Source organism: Symphalangus syndactylus, chromosome 24 (genome assembly GCF_028878055.3).
Source record: "Symphalangus syndactylus isolate Jambi chromosome 24, NHGRI_mSymSyn1-v2.1_pri, whole genome shotgun sequence".
Lineage (NCBI taxonomy): Eukaryota > Metazoa > Chordata > Mammalia > Primates > Hylobatidae > Symphalangus > Symphalangus syndactylus.
Genome location: NC_072446.2, coordinates 8,569,961 through 8,585,673, shown reverse-complemented (window position 1 = coordinate 8,585,673; position 15,713 = coordinate 8,569,961). Strand labels below are relative to the sequence as shown.

Below are 15,713 nucleotides of genomic sequence, written 5' to 3'. Positions count from 1 at the left end.
GAAACATACCTCAGGCTGGGCATGGTGGCTCACATCTGTAATCCCAGCACTTTGGGAGGCTGAGGCGGGAGGACTGCTTGATCTCAGGCGTTTGAGACCAGCCTAGGCAAGAGAGTAATACCCTTTCTTTACAAAAAAATACAAAAATGGCCGGGCATGGTGGCTCACGCTTGTAGTCCCAGCACTTTGGGAGGCCGAGGCGGGCGAATCACAAGGTCAGGAGATCGAGACCACGGTGAAACCCCGTCTCTACTAAAAATACAAAAAAAATTAGCCAGGCGTGGTGGCGGGCGCCTGTAATCCCAGTTACTCGGAGAGGCTGAGGCAGGAGAATGGCGTGAATCCGGGAGGCGGAGCTTGCAGTGAGCCGAGATTGCACCACTGCACTCCAGCCTGGGCGACAGAGCGAGACTCCGTCTCAAAAAAAAAAAAAAAAAAAAAATTAGCCAGGCTTTGTGGCACACACCTGTAGTCCTAGCTACTCAGGAGGCTGAGATGGGAGGATTACTTGGGCCCAGGAGGCAGAGGTTGCAGTGAGCCAAGATCACACCACCACACTTCAGCCTGGGCAACAGAGCGAGACCCTGTCTCAAAAAAAAAAAAAGGAACATAACACAATAAAAGCTATATACAGCTGGGTGGGGTGATTCACACCTGTAATCACAGCCCTTTGGGAGGCCCAGGCAGGCAGATCATTTGAGGTCAGGAGTTTGAGACCATCCTGACCAACATGGTAAAACCCTGTCTCTACTAAAAATCCAAAGATTAGCTGGGTGTGGTGGCTCAGGCCTATAATTTCAGCTACTAGGGAGGTGGAAGTTGCAGTGAGCCGAGATTGTGCCGCTGCACTCCAGCCTGGGCAACACAACGAGACTGTGTCACAAAGAAAAAAAAAAAGCCACATACAGTAGGCCCACAGGTTGTATCATGCTGAATGGGGAAAAACTGAAAGCCTTTTCTCTAAGAAGTGGAACACAACAAGGATGCCCACTTACACCACTGTGATTCAACATAGTACTGGAAGTCCTAGCTAGAGCAGTCGGACCAGAGAAATAAATAAAGGGCATCCAGATTGGAAAAGAAGAAGTTAAATTATCCTTGTTTGCAGATGATATGATCTTATATTTAGAAAACCCTAAAGACTCTACCAAAACACTATTGGAGCTGACAAATTCATTAAAGTTGCAGGCTATGCCCCCAGGTGCGGTGGCTCACACCTGTAATCCCAGCACTTTGGGAGGCTGAGGGTGGGTGGATCACCTGAGTTCAGGAGTTTGAGACCAGCCTGGCCAACATAGAGAAACCCCGTCACTATTAAGAATACAAAAATGGCCAGGCGCGGTGGCTCACACCTGTAATCCCAGAACTTTGGGAGGCCAAGGCAGGTGGATGACTGGAGGTCAGCCTGGCCAACGTGGTGAAACCCTGTCTCTACTAAAAAAATACAAAAGTTGCCGGGCGCTGTGACTCATGCCTGTAATCCCAGCACCTTGGGAAAGTGAGGTGGGTGGATCACTTGAGGTCAGGAGTTTGAGACCAGGCTGACCAACATGGTGAAACCCTGTCTTTACTAAAAATACAAAAATTAGCTGGGTGTAGTGGCACACGTCTGTAATCCCAGCTACTCAGGAGGCTGAGGCAAGAGAATTGCTTGAACCCAGGAGGCAAAGGTTGTAGTGAGCTGAGATTGTGCCCCTGCACTCCAGCCTGAGTGACGGGGCAAGACTGTCTCAAAAAAAAAACAAAAACAAAAAACAAAAATTAGCCGGGCGTGATGGCGCATGCCTGTAGTCCCAGCTAGTTGGGAGGCTGAGGCAGGAGAATCACTTGAACCCAGGAGGTCGAGGTTGCAGTGAGCTGAGATTGCACCACTGCACTCCAGCCTGGGTAACAGAGTGAGACTCCATCTTAAAATAAAATAAAATATCCATACTACCCAAAGTAATTTACAGATTCAGTGCAATCCATATCAAAATACTGGGGACATTATTAACAGATAGTGAAAAAATAGCCAGGTGCAGTGGCTCATGCCTGTCATCCCAACACTTTGGGAGGCCGAGGCAGGTGGATCACTTGAGGTCAGCAGTTCGAGACCAGCCTGGCCAAACCCCATCTCTACTAAAAATACAAAAATTAGTTGGGCATCGTGGTGGGTGCCTGTAATCCCAGCTACTTTGGAGGCTGAGGCAGGAGAATCACTTGAACCTGGAAGGCAGAGGTTGCAGTGAGCTGAGATCGTGCCATTGCACTCCGGCCTGGGCAACAGAGTGAGACTCTGTCTCAAAAAAAAAAAAAAGAAAAAATAATTCTAAAATGTACCTGGAGCCAAAAAAGACCCAGAATAGCCAAAGCTATCCTGAGCAAAAGGAACAAAACTGGAGGAATACTTGACTTCAAATTATACTACAGAGCTGTAGTAACAAAAACAGCATAGTACTGGCAGAAAAACAGACACATAGACCAATGGAACAGAATGGACCCAGAAACAAATAGATACATCTACAGTGAACTCATTCTTGACAAAGGTACCAGGAATATTTAGGGAAAAGACAATCTCTTCAATAAATGGTGCTGGAAAAACTGGATATCCATATGCAGAAGAATGAAACTAGACCCCTCTCTCGCCACATACAAAAATCAAAAGACTTTAAGACCTCAAACTATGAGACTACTAGAAGAAAACATTGGAGAAACTCTACAGGACATTGGACTAGGCAAAGATTTCTTGAGGAATACCCCACAAGCACAGGCAACCAAAGCAAAAATGGACGAACGGAAGCCAGGTGTGGTGGCTCGCTCCCGTGAGCCAAGAGTGCGCTACTGCACTCCAGCCTGGGCCACAGAGACTGTCTCAAAAAGGAAAAAAATAAGAAGTTCTCATTGTAGAATATTAGGAAAATAAGAGTAAGTATGGGTAAAAGCATAACATTTATTCGTAAGTCTAGAAAGTAACAGTTAACGTTTTGACTCATTTCCTCTTTCTGTTGCTTTTTTTATCTCGGCCCACTGCAACCTCTGCCTCCCGGGTTCAAGCAATTCTCCTGCCTCAGCCTCCCAAGTAGCTGGGATTACAGGTGCCTGCCACCACGCCTGGCTAGTTTTTGTATTTTTAGTAGAGACGGGGTTTCACCGTGTTGGCCAGGATGGTCTCAAACTCCTGGCGTTGTGCTCCACCCACCTTGGCCTCCCGAAGTGCTGGGATTACAGATGTGAGCCACTGCGCCCAGCTCTGTTGCTTTTTATACATGTAATCATAACTTCCTTTGATGTATGTAGGATATTTTATTTTTTGAAGAAAATTTTAGAATAGTAAAATATAGTTCTTCTGGAATTTTATTTATTTTTTTGAGTCTCCCAGGCCCAAGTGATTCTCCGGCCTCAGCCTCCCAAGTAGCTGGGATTATAGGCACGTGCCACCACACCTGGCTCATTTTTGTGTTTTTAGTAGAGACAGGGTTTTACCATGTTGGCCAGGCCGGTCTTGAAATCCTGACCCCAAGTGATCCGCCCACCTCAGCCTCCCAAAGTGTTGGAATTACAGGCATGAGCCACCGTGCCAAGTCTTGCCACACGCTTTAAACAACTAGATCTTGCCTGACGTAAACTTGCTGTCTCGAGGACAGCACCAGGCCGTCGGGGATCTGCCCTCATGACTCAGTGACCTCCCACCAGGCCCCATCTCAAACATTGGGAGTTATAATTCAGCATGAGATTTGATGGGGACACAGATGCAAACCATATCCTTGGGCCTCCCCGAGTGCTGAGATTATGGACATAAGCCAATGTGCCTGGCCTGGAAATCTTTTTAGAAGCTTGTTATTAAATCATCGTGCATAAATTTATATCTATAGTAATTAAATGTGAATGGCATTGCATTTTACTTTTTTTTTTTTTTTTTTGGATACAGGATCTTACTCTGTCACCCAGGGTGGAGTACAGTGGCTTGATTATAACTCCGTGCAACCTTGAATTCCTGGCTCAAGCAATTCTCCTGCTTTAGCCTTCCAGGTAGCTAGGATTACAAGCATGTGCTACCACACCCAGCTAATTTTTCTTTTTTCTTTTTTCTTTTTTTTTTTTTTGAGATGGAGTCTCACTCTGTTGCCTAGACTGGAGTGCAATGGCACGATCTCGGCTTACTGCAACCTCTGCCTCCAGGGTTCAAGTGATTCTCCTGCCTCAGCCTCCCAAGTAGCTGGGATTACAGGCGTGCACCACCACGCCCGGCTGATTTTTGTCGAGACGGGTATTTTTAGTAGAGACGGGGTTTCACCAGTGTTAGCCAGGCTGGTCTTGAACTCCTGACCTCGTGATCTGCCTGCCTTGGCCTCCCAAAGTGCTGGGATTACAGGCTTGAGCCACCGCGCCCGGCTCACACCCAGATAATTTTTGTCTGTGTTGCCAAGGCTGGTCTTGAACTCCTGGCCTCAAGTGATCCACCTGCCTCCCCTAACCTTGGCCTCCCAAAGTGCTAGGTTTACAGGCATGAGTCACTACACTCAGCCCTACATTTTAAAGATTGATTGGAACCTCCAGGGCTAATGCATTTTAAAAAACATCAGGCTGGGTGCAGTGGCTTACATGTGTATCCTAGTACCTTGGGAGGCCAAGACGGGAGGATCACTTGAGTCTAGGAGTTCGAGACCAGCCTGGGCAACATAGTGAAACCCTGTCTCTACAAAAAGAAAGTTAAAATTAGCCAGTGGCACATGCCTGTAGTTCCAGCTACATTCCCAAGGCTGAGGCAGGAGGATCGCTTGAGCCTAGGAGTTTGAGGCTACAGTGAGCTATGATTATACCACTGTGTTCCAGCCTGGGCAGCAGAGCAAGACCCTGTCTGTAAAACAAAAACAAAACAAAAAACAGCAGGTGATGTGGACCCATGTAGAAAGTCATTAAATTAAATGTTTTTAAAAAGTAGTGTACTTGGCTGGGCACAGTGGCTCACACCTATAATCCCAGCACTTTGGAAGGCTGAGGCAGGCAGATCATGAGGTCAGGAGATCGAGACCATCCTGGCCAACATGGTGAAACCCCGTCTCTACTAACAATACAAAAATCAGCTGGGTGTGGTGGTGCGTGCCTGTAATCCCAGCTACTCGGGAGGCTGAGGCACGAGAATCACTTGAACCCAGGAGGCGGAGGTTGCAGTGAGCCGAGATCGCGCCACTGTACTCCAGCCTGGTGACAGAGTGTGACTCTGTCTCAAAAAAAAAAAAAAAAGTAGTGTATTAAAACTTTTTATTCTGAAAACTGTCATAATACAAACAAGTAGGAAGAACAGTACTGTGAATACCGTATCCTCACACGTAGTCTCAACACTGAAGTACAATTACATGGGTGATGCAAACTGTTCTGGCACATAGAGCTGTGCCGCTGAGCTGAGTTGGTTGTTAGAGGTGAACTATTTACTTGGAAGAGAAGGAAGCAAGGAGGGAAAGGAGGGATGAGTTCAGTAGAGTGTTTGGTAGTAATTAGGATAGCTACTGTTTTTCCTTTTAGGTGGTTTTTTTTTTTTTTTGCGACAAGGTCTCGCTCTGTCACCCAGGCTAGATTGGCTCACTGCAACCTCCACCTCCTGGATTCAAATGATTCTCCTGCCTCAGTCTCCCAGGTAGCTGGGGATTGCAGGTGCCCACCACCATGCCCAGCTAATTTTTATTTTTATTTTTTTGAGACGAAGTTTCACTCTTGTCACCCGGGCTGGAGTGCAATGGCATGATCTTGGCCCCCTGCAACTTCTGCCTCCTGGGTTCAAGCAGTTCTCCTACCTCAGCCTCCTGAGTAGCTGAGATAACAGGCACGCGCCACCATGCCTGGCTAATTTTCATATTTTTTTTTTTTTTTTTTTGAGACGGAGTCTCGCTCTTTCACCCAGGCTGGAGTGCAGTGGCGCAATCTCGGCTCACTGCAGGCTCCGCCCCCCGGGGTTCACGCCATTCTCCTGCCTCAGCCTCCCTTGTAGCTGGGACTACAGGCGCCTGCCACCTCGCCCGGCCAATTTTTTGTATTTTTAGTAGAGACGGGGTTTCACCGTGTTAGCCAGGATGGTCTCGATCTCCTGACCTCGTGATCCGCCCGCCTCGGCCTCCCAAAGTGCTGGGATTACAGGCGTGAGCCACCGCGCCCGGCCCTAATTTTCATATTTTTAGTATAGACGGGCCAATACTACATTGGCCAATACCACATTGGCCAGGCTTGAACTCCTGACCCCAGGTGATCTGCCCACCTTGGCCTCCCAAAGCGTTGGGATTACAGGCGTGAGCCACTACACCTGGCCTTCTTAGGTGTTTATAGGATGGTCCTACCTTTGGGATTTTGTGAATTTTCAAGCAGTAAATATACTCATGTCCAAATGGAGGTATTTAGATCAAAGTAAGATCTTTTTTTTTTATTTTAATGAATTTCTGCGTGTTTTTATTTGGTGGATAATTGAATTATTAGACTTACGAATGTATTTATATTTATTTATTTAGAGACAGAGTCTCTCTCTGTCGCCCAGTCTGGAGTGCAGTGGTGCGATCTCAGCTCACTGCACCCTCTGCCTCCTGGGTTCAAATGATTCTTCTGCCTCAGCCTCCCAAGTAGCTGTGATTACAGGTGTGTGCTACCGTGCCCAGCTAAGAATGTATTCATAATTACCTTAAAATATATTTGATTTGGGCTGGGCATGGTGGCTCACACCTGTAATCCCAGCACTTTGGGAGGCCAAGGTGGGTGGATCAGGCCAAGGTCAGGAGTTCAAGAACAGCCTGGCCAGGATGGTGAAATCCCGTCTCTACTAAAAATACAAAAATTAGCTGGGAGTGGTGGTGGGCATCTGTAATCCCAGCTACTTGGGAGGCCGAGGCAGGAGAATCACTTAAACCCAGGAGGTGGAGGTTGCAGTGAGCTGAGATCGCACCACTGCACTCTAGCCTGGGCGACAGAGCAAGACTCCATCTCAAAAAAAAAATATATATATATATATGTGTGTGTGTGTGTGTATGTGTATTTGATTTAGCTGCTAAGAGTATGGAATTGTTCTTTTTGGTGATTTAATTGAGATGGATAATAAATTTGCCTCAGAACAGACATGCAGTGTTTCTGATGTGTGCATGTTTTATTTCCTAGGGAGCAAAGGGAGAAAGAAGAAATAGAGAAATATCGTATGGAACGCCCCAAAATCCAACAGCAGTTCTCAGACCTCAAGGTGAGCCGATGAAGTGGTGAATGGGGTGCGGTTTCTAACGCTCTTACCCTAACCCGCAGAGACTCAGACTGCTGTTACGTGGAATTGATGAGACTTTACGTTTTTAATTTAGAGGGTCATTGCTTAGAAGAAGAAAGTGCTTGCTTCAGTATGTTTAATTATATGTGTGTAAAAAAAAAAAAACCCCTACCGTAAAAGGTAGGATAAATGAACTTATTTTCTTTGTAATTTTGACTCCATTTATATCTAAGATTTTCTTTCTTTCTTTCTTTTTTTGAGGCAGTCTGACTGTTGCCCTGGCTGGAGTGCAGTGGCGTGGTCTCAGCTCACTGCAACCTTCACCCCCTAGGTTCAAGCAATTCTCGTGCCTCAGCCTCCTAAGTAGCTGGGATTACAGGCGCCTGCCACCATACCCAGCTAATTTTTATATTTTTAGTAGAGACAGAGTTTCGCCATGTGTGCCAGGCTGGTCTCGAACTCCTGACCTCTAGTGATCTGCCCACCTCGGCCTTCCAAATGGCTGGGATTACAGGCGTGAGCCACCACGTCTGGCCCCATTTATATGTAAGATTTTCTAAACTCTGTCCCCTGGGCTTTGAGAGAATAATTTACATTTTAGTGAAGTTGAGCAGATCCAATAAGTTGATTTTTCTAAGTGTAGTAGAAAACTATTTTTGGGGCTGGGTACAGTGGCTCACACCTGTAATCTCAGCACTTTGGGAGGCTGAGGTGGGAGAATCACTTGAGCCCAGGAGTTTGAGACCAGCCTTGGGGAGAACCTGTCTTTACAAAAAATAAAAACTTAGCCAGGCATGGTGGCCCACGCTTGTGGTCCCAGCAACTTGAGAAGCTGAAGTGGGAGGATCACTTGAGCCTGGGAGGTTGAGGCTGCAGTGAGCTGTGATTGTGCCACTGAATCCAGCCTGGGCAACAGAATGAGACCCATCTCAAAACAAAAGTAAAAACAATTGCTGCATCAAAATCCCTTCTAAAGCTTGGCGATCTGGAGGCTAGAGGTGAGGGAGGGCATGGTCCTACCTGGGCACATGAAATTCTGTCAGAAAATTAATGTTTCTGGGGTCTGGACATTTCCAGAGGAAGTTGGCGGAAGTCACGGAAGAAGAGTGGCTGAGCATCCCTGAGGTTGGCGATGCCAGAAACAAGCGCCAGCGGAACCCACGCTATGAGAAGCTGACCCCTGTTCCCGACAGCTTCTTTGCCAAACATTTACAGACCGGAGAGAACCATACCTCAGTGGATCCCCGACAAACTGTGAGCATCCAAAAACGGGCACATGTCTTGTTATATCGGTGGCAGGAATGGTGGGTGGTGTTGGATTCAGTGCTTCTGCAGGTCATGGCTGTGCTGTGGCTGAGTCTGCACAGCTGTGCATATGTCAGGCCGCTGGGGAAGTATTTCAGAGAGTAAATTTCTTGGGCATGAAATGCAAACCATTGTTTTATTCTTGCCTTTCCTCTCTTCTCCTCCAGCAATTTGGAGGTCTTAACACACCCTATCCAGGTGGACTAAACACTCCATACCCAGGTGGAATGACACCAGGATTGATGACACCTGGCACTGGTGAGCTGGACATGAGGAAGATTGGCCAAGCGAGGAACACTCTGATGGACATGAGGCTGAGTCAGGTGAGTTTGTCACACAGCATTTTCCTGTAGACAGTTTTAGACATTTTAATTTTGTTTTGTTTTCTTTTTCTCCTTCTTCTCCTCCTCCTCCTTTTTTTTTTTTTTTTTTTGGCTTGATTTTTGCCTGAATAATTCTGCAGATTTTTAAAATTTTGAGGCAGAGTCTTGCTCTGTCACCCAGAGGCTGGAGTGCAATGGCGTGATCTTGGCTCACTGCAACCTCCACCTCCCGGGTTCAAGCGATTCTCCTAACTCAGCCTCCTGAGCAGCTGGGATTACAGGTGCCCACCACCACACCTGGCTAATTTTTGTATTTTTTGTAGAGATGGGGTTTCACCATGTTGGCCAGGCTCGTCTTGAACTCCTGACCTCAGGTGATCTGTCTGCCTTGGCCTTCCAAAATGCTGGCATTACAGATGTGAGCCACTGCACCTGGCCTTTTTTTAAAATATAAAATAATAATTTTTAAAAAAATGTGTTTTCTTCCTGCCTCTCAGTAAATTGTCTTGTGGTCCTGCATGGAATGCGTAGGTGACTAGGTGCTCTAGACACCAGTGAAGTACAGAACTCTTTCTGATATGCATATCAGAAACCATGAAGGAACATACTACTTTTGGCCTGGCCAACATGGTGAAACGCCATCTCTACTAAAAATACAGAAATTGGCCAGGTGTGGTGGTGGGCGCCTGTAATCCCAGCTACTTGGGAGGCTAAGGCAGGAGAATCGCTTGAACCCGGACATTGGAGGTTGCAGTGAGCCAAGATTGCACCAGTGCACTCCAGCCTGGGCAACAGAGTGAGACTGTCTCAAAAACAACAAAAAAAAACAAAAACAAAAAGTGGCACAATCATGGCTCGCTACATACAGACTCGACCTCCCTGGGCTAAGCCAATCCTTCCACCTCAGCCTACCAAGTAGCTGAGACTACAGGCATGTGCCACCATACCCAACTAATTTTTGTATTTTTTGTTGAGGTGGGGTGTCACTAGGTTGCCCAAGCTGGGCTGGAGCTCCTGGGCACAAGTGATCTGTCCGCGTTGGCCTCCCAAAGTGATGAGATTACAGGTGTGAACTACCATGCCCAGCCTGAAATTTGTTTACATAGAAGTTGTAAAACTTTTTGGGCCAGGCACTCATGCCTGTACTCCTAGCACTTTGAGAGACCAAGGCGGGAGGATTGCTTGAGCTCAATAGTTCAAGACCAGCCTGGGCAACATGGTGATGGTGAGACTCCGTCTCCACAAAAACTAAAAGAAATAGCTGGGCCTGGTGGTGCCTGTAGTCCCAGCTATTCAGAAGGCTGAGGTGGGAGGATTGCTTGAGTCATGGAGTTGAGGCTGCCATGGGCTATGATCGCGCCACTGCACACCAGCCTGGGTTATGGAGTGAGACTGTCTCAATAAATAAATAAAACTGTCACAGTAATTTTTTTGTGGTAAAATATATGTGACACAGAATTTACCATTTTAATCATTCTTGACTGTACATACCTTCACTGACATAATTATGTTCATGTTGTTAATACAACCTCATCACCATTCATCTCTAGAACTGTTTTCATCTTCCCAAATTGAAACTCTGTACCTGTTAAACACTGAGTCCCCGTGCCCTTTCTCCCCAGCCCCTGGCATCCACTGTTCTTTCTGTTTCTGTGTCACTGCTCTCTGGATCTCATATGGCTGGAATCATACGGTGTTTACCTTACTGTGATGGGCTTATTTCACTTAGCTCATGGTGCAGCGTGTGTCAGCATTTTTTTTTTTTTTTTTTTTTTTTTTTTTTTTGAGACAGTCTCTCTCTGTCACCCAGGCTCCCCGCCTCCCGGGTTCAAATCATTCTCCCACCTCAGCCTCCCGAGTAGCTGGGACTACAGGTGTGCACCACCAAGCCCAGCTAATTTTTTTTTTTTTTTGAGACGGAGCCTGGCACTGTCACCCGGGCTGGAGTGCAGTGGCACGATCTCGGCTCACTGCAAGGTCTGCCTCCCGGGTTCAGGTGATTCTCCTGCCTCAGCCTCCTCAGTAGCTGGAACTATAGGCGTGTGCCACCACATCTGGCTAATTTTTGTATTTTTAGTAGAGACGGGATTTCATCATGTTGGCTAGGATGGTCTTGATGTCCTGAGCTCGTGATCCACTCGCCCCAGCCTCCCAGGATGCTGGGATTAGAAGTGTGATTTTTTGTATTTTTAGTAGAGATGGGAATTTCACCATGTTGGCCAGGCTGGTCTCGCACTCCTGACCTCCAGTGATTCGCGTGGCTCGTCCTCCCAAAGTGCTGGGATTACAGGAATGAGCCCCGGCGCCCCGGCCAGCATGTTCTGTTTAAGGCAGGATGAGACTTGACTCTTTGGTGTGTGTGGACTGCATTCGCTGACCTGTTTATTCGCTGATGGACACTTGGACCACTTTCACCTTTTGACTATTGTGAATAATGCTGCTGTGAAAACAGTTGTACAGATATTTGTCAGAGACCCTGCTTTCTATTCTTTATTTTTTAATAAAAATTTTATGTTTTGTTTTTTTGTTTTTTTTTTTGAGATGGGGTCTTGCTCTGTCACCCAGGCTGGAGGGCAGTGGCGTGATCTCAGCTCACTGCAGCCTCTGCCTCCCAGATTCATGTGATTCTCCTGCCTCAGCCTCCTGAGTAGCTGGGACTACAGGCGTGCCACCACGCCTGGCTAATTTTTGTATTTTTAGTAGAGATGGGGTTTCACCATCCTGTCCAGGCTGGTCTCGAACTCCTGACCTTGTGATCCACCCACCTTGGCCTCCCAAAGTGCTGGGATTACAGGCGTGAGCCACCACACCTGGCCAAAAATTATACGTTTTTTTGTAGAGACAGAGTCTTGGGAGGCTGAGGCAGGAGGATTCCTTGAGCCCAGGAGCTGGAGGCTGCACTGAGCTGTGATTGCCACTGCACTCCTGCTTGGGTAACAGAGTGAGACTCTGTCTCAAAAAAATAAATAAAAATATAGATCTTGGCCAGGCGCACTGGCTCACGCTTGTAATCCCAGCACTTTGGGAGGCCGAGGTGGGCGGATCACGAGGTCAGGAGATCGAGACCATCCTGGCTAACACGGTGAAACCCCGTCTCTACTAAAAATACAAAAAATTAGCCGGGTGTGGTGGCAGGTGCCTGTAGTCCCAGCTACTTGGGAGGCTGAGGCAGGAGAATGGCGTGAACCTGGGAGGCAGAGCTTGCAGTGAGCCGAGATCATGCCACTGCACTCCAGCCCGGGCAACAGAGCGAGACTCTGTCTCAAAAAAAAAAAAATAATAAGGTCTTTTTCCATACAGTATTATCACAAGGTGTTGTCTGAGTGAAATGAAGGTTGTTTTCTTTCTTCTTCTGACTACTCTCTCAGGATTGTGGGAGGGGCTCCAGGGACCCTCTGAGAACTTTGTTTTGCACCTGGTCACGTCCAGCTGACTCTCAGCTTGGCCTGTCTCACAGGTGTCTGACTCCGTGAGTGGACAGACCGTCGTTGACCCCAAAGGCTACCTGACGGATTTAAATTCCATGATCCCGACACACGGAGGAGACATCAAGTGAGTGCTTTGCAGAATCGCTGGGCTGGGATGGAGACTCTAGTTGCCTAGGATATTTTGGATTTTATATGGACAATATGCAGTCAAAATGTGACATGGTGGTTCTAAGAAATATAAAGTGGAGTAGTTTGTTTTTTCCATTTGAAATGTATCTGTATCCATTCATTGCATACACTAAATGTGTTACATATGATACTGCAAGTCCCTGCCTGTGCTGGGCGGGAAAGCAGCCGGCTGTGTCCCACATGTCCTGTCTGGACCTTCGGTTCTCAGCGTTTGTCTGCGGGGAGGCTAAACAGGCTTGGAATAGTGCGCACTGAAGTTTTGAGTTGGTTTGTGTAACTCAGGACATCAGGACTGATAGTTCTTACATTGTGACTGTGAAGTGGGTGCCTTCGTCCCCGGTCTCGGGTGCACCCCTGAGAGTATGGCCTGATGCCGCGTGCACTCTCCCTCTCGTAGTGATATCAAGAAGGCGCGACTGCTCCTCAAGTCTGTTCGGGAGACGAACCCTCATCACCCGCCAGCCTGGATTGCGTCAGCCCGCCTGGAAGAAGTCACTGGGAAGCTACAAGTAGCTCGGAACCTTATCATGAAGGGGACAGAGATGTGCCCCAAGGTGAGGCGTGCTGTGAGGCGTTTCCTGGGAGGCTGCGTGATTGTGTCCCCTACGGGAGTAAACTCGTTAGAGCAAATCTCTGTCTTTTAGTATTGAAACTATAGGTGATAGGACAGGCTGGGGGAGGATGTGAAAAGCAGCCAAGGGCTTTTTCCTGCTTGTTTGCACATGAAGTGAAGGCTAATCCTCCACCGTTTTTTGTTTTTTTGTTTTTTTTTGAGACGGAGTCTTGCTCTGTCACCCAGGCTGGCGTGCAGTGGCACCATCTCGGCTCACTGCAAGCTCCACCTGCCAGGTTCACACCATTGTCCTGTCTCAGCTTCCAGAGTAGCTGGCACTATAGGTGCCCACCACCACGCCTGAATCCACCACTGGTTTAATGGCAGGCTAAGCTTCATCATAAAGAGCTCAGTTGGTCATCTCTTCACCCACCTAATGGTGGCCAGGCACGGTGGCTCACGCCTGTAATCTCAGCACTTTGAGAGGCTGAGGCGGGTGGATCACTTGAGGTCAGGAGTTAGAGACCAGCCTGGCCAACATGGCAAAACCCTGTCTCTACTAAAAATACGGAAGTTAGCCAGGCGTCGTGACAGGTGCCCATAATCTCAGCTATTCGGTAGGTGGAGGTTGCAGTGAGCTGAGATCGCGCCACTGCGCTCCAGCCTGGGGGACAGAGCGAGATTCTGTCTCAAAAAAAAAAAACAAGAACAACCCGAGCAGATGCGCAGTCTTTGCTTTGTCCGTGGAGTTGTCCTGAAGGCAAATCATGTTCTTTTCACAAAGTGGTGTTTATGTTTTTTTTTTTTTTTTTTTTTTTTTTGAGTCACGCCCTGTCTCCCAGGCTGGAGTACAGTGACGTGATCTCAGCTCACTGCAACCTCCGCCTCCCGGGTTCAAGCGATTCTCCTGCCTCAGCCTCCTGAGTACCTGGGATTACAGGCATGCGCCACCACACCGGGCTAATTTTTGTATTTTTAGTAGAGACAGCGTTTTGCCATATTGGCCAGGCTGGTCTCAAACTCCTGACCTCGTGATCCACCCGCCTCGGCCTCCTTAAGTGCTGGGATTACAGGCGTGAGCCACCGCGCCCAGCCGTTAGGTGTTCTTCAGTCAGACATATGGTAGCCATGTTCCCGCGTGTGGTTATAAGGGGGCGACTTCTGGTGCAGGTGTGTTAGAGGCTGAGTTGATTGGCTTTTGTAAAATCTGGGGCCCGAGGATCTGCTCTGGAGATCTGTGCCTGCTGCCCTGTTGTGGCTTCCAGCCTGCACTGAGCCTTATTGGTCCTATCTCTTGCCTCACAGAGTGAAGATGTCTGGCTGGAAGCAGCCAGGTTGCAGCCTGGGGACACAGCCAAGGCCGTGGTAGCCCAAGCTGTCCGTCATCTCCCACAGTCTGTCAGGATTTACATCAGAGCAGCAGAGCTGGAAACGGACATTCGTGCAAAGAAGCGGGTTCTTCGGAAAGGTGAGCCTCCCTCCTTGGGGCCCCTCCTCTCAGCAGCTTTCCTGCTCCTAGCTCAGGCTTTTGGTGAGAGTGGATAAGGGACCAGGGACGTTTTTCAGGCCTTTGCTCAGGTTGGGTTGCCTCTGCCCTTGGACCCCCATGGGGGAGGGAGACTGTGGTGGGCGAGTTCCCATCCTGGAAGGGATGCTTGGGTTGAGCCCTCACTCCTGCCTTTTTCCACTGTGTGATCTTGGATGCGTTGGGCGGTCACTCTGTGGTCCAGGCTTCCCTCATCTGCAGGGTGAGAACAATAGTAGCTCAAAGCCTGTGTCCTGGGGCTCTGGAGATTGTCTGTGTGAAGAACTGAGCCGGCACCTGGCATGTGCAGACCCTTTGTGGATGTTACTGATTTTCTCTCCTGAGAAGGCACCAGAGCCACACGTTGATTGAACTCTTTCCCGCTGCTGACAAGGCTGTGCCTCCTGCTCCTGCGAGGCACCGTGTGCCGTCAGCTCAGGTCAGATAATGACAGACGGTGTGCCTACCAGGGAACCTGATTCCATCCAGGGATTCCTGCCAGGATAGAGCTTTTGTGGGTAGTTTGTTTATTTTTCTTACTGTGGATTCATAAAAGGAGTACTGTTTCTCCTGTCCCTGGAAGTGTGTAGTAGATGCTGCTCTTGAACTGGGTCCAGAACAAGTGCTAGTCAGGGGGCTGTTCTGAAGCTAATCTGTGCAGGTGGCTTCTTTTTTTTTGTTTTTGGTTTTTTGTTTTGAGATGGAGTCTTGCTCTGTCACCCAGGCTGGAGTGCAGTGGCATGATCTCAGCTCACTGCAAGCTCCGCCTCCCGGGTTCACGCCATTTTCCTGCCTCAGCCTCCCGAGTAGCTGGGGCTACAGGCACCTGCCACCACGCCTGGCTAATTTCTTTTTGTATTTTTAGTAGAGACAGGGTTTCACTGTGTTATCCAGGATGGTCTTGATCTCCTGACCTTGTGATCGGCCCGCCTCGGCCTCCCAAAGTGCTGGGATTACAAGCGTGAGCCACTGTGTCCGGCCTTTTATTTTTTTTAATTTTTTTTTATTTTTTGAGATGGAGTCTCACTTTGTCACCCAGGCTGGAGTGCAATGGCACCATCTTGGCTCACTGCAACCTCTGCCTCCCACGTTTAAGCAATCCTCTTGCCTCGGCCTTCTGGGTAGCTGGGACTACAGGTACCTGCCACCACCCCTGATTAATTTTTGTATTTTTAGTAGA

The 15,713-nt window shown here is 48.2% G+C and overlaps 1 protein-coding gene across 1 annotated transcript in view; it reads left to right on the top strand.

The window, feature by feature from the left end:
* PRPF6 (pre-mRNA processing factor 6) overlaps window positions 1-15,713 on the top strand; it is a 50,511-nt gene that overhangs the window by 6,508 nt on the left and 28,290 nt on the right. The window contains exons 4-9 of the mRNA XM_055266488.2: window positions 7,114-7,192; window positions 8,288-8,464; window positions 8,683-8,838; window positions 12,296-12,390; window positions 12,853-13,009; window positions 14,314-14,476. Coding sequence (XP_055122463.1) covers window positions 7,114-7,192; window positions 8,288-8,464; window positions 8,683-8,838; window positions 12,296-12,390; window positions 12,853-13,009; window positions 14,314-14,476 — 827 coding nt within the window. The remainder of the gene's footprint in view (window positions 1-7,113; window positions 7,193-8,287; window positions 8,465-8,682; window positions 8,839-12,295; window positions 12,391-12,852; window positions 13,010-14,313; window positions 14,477-15,713) is intronic.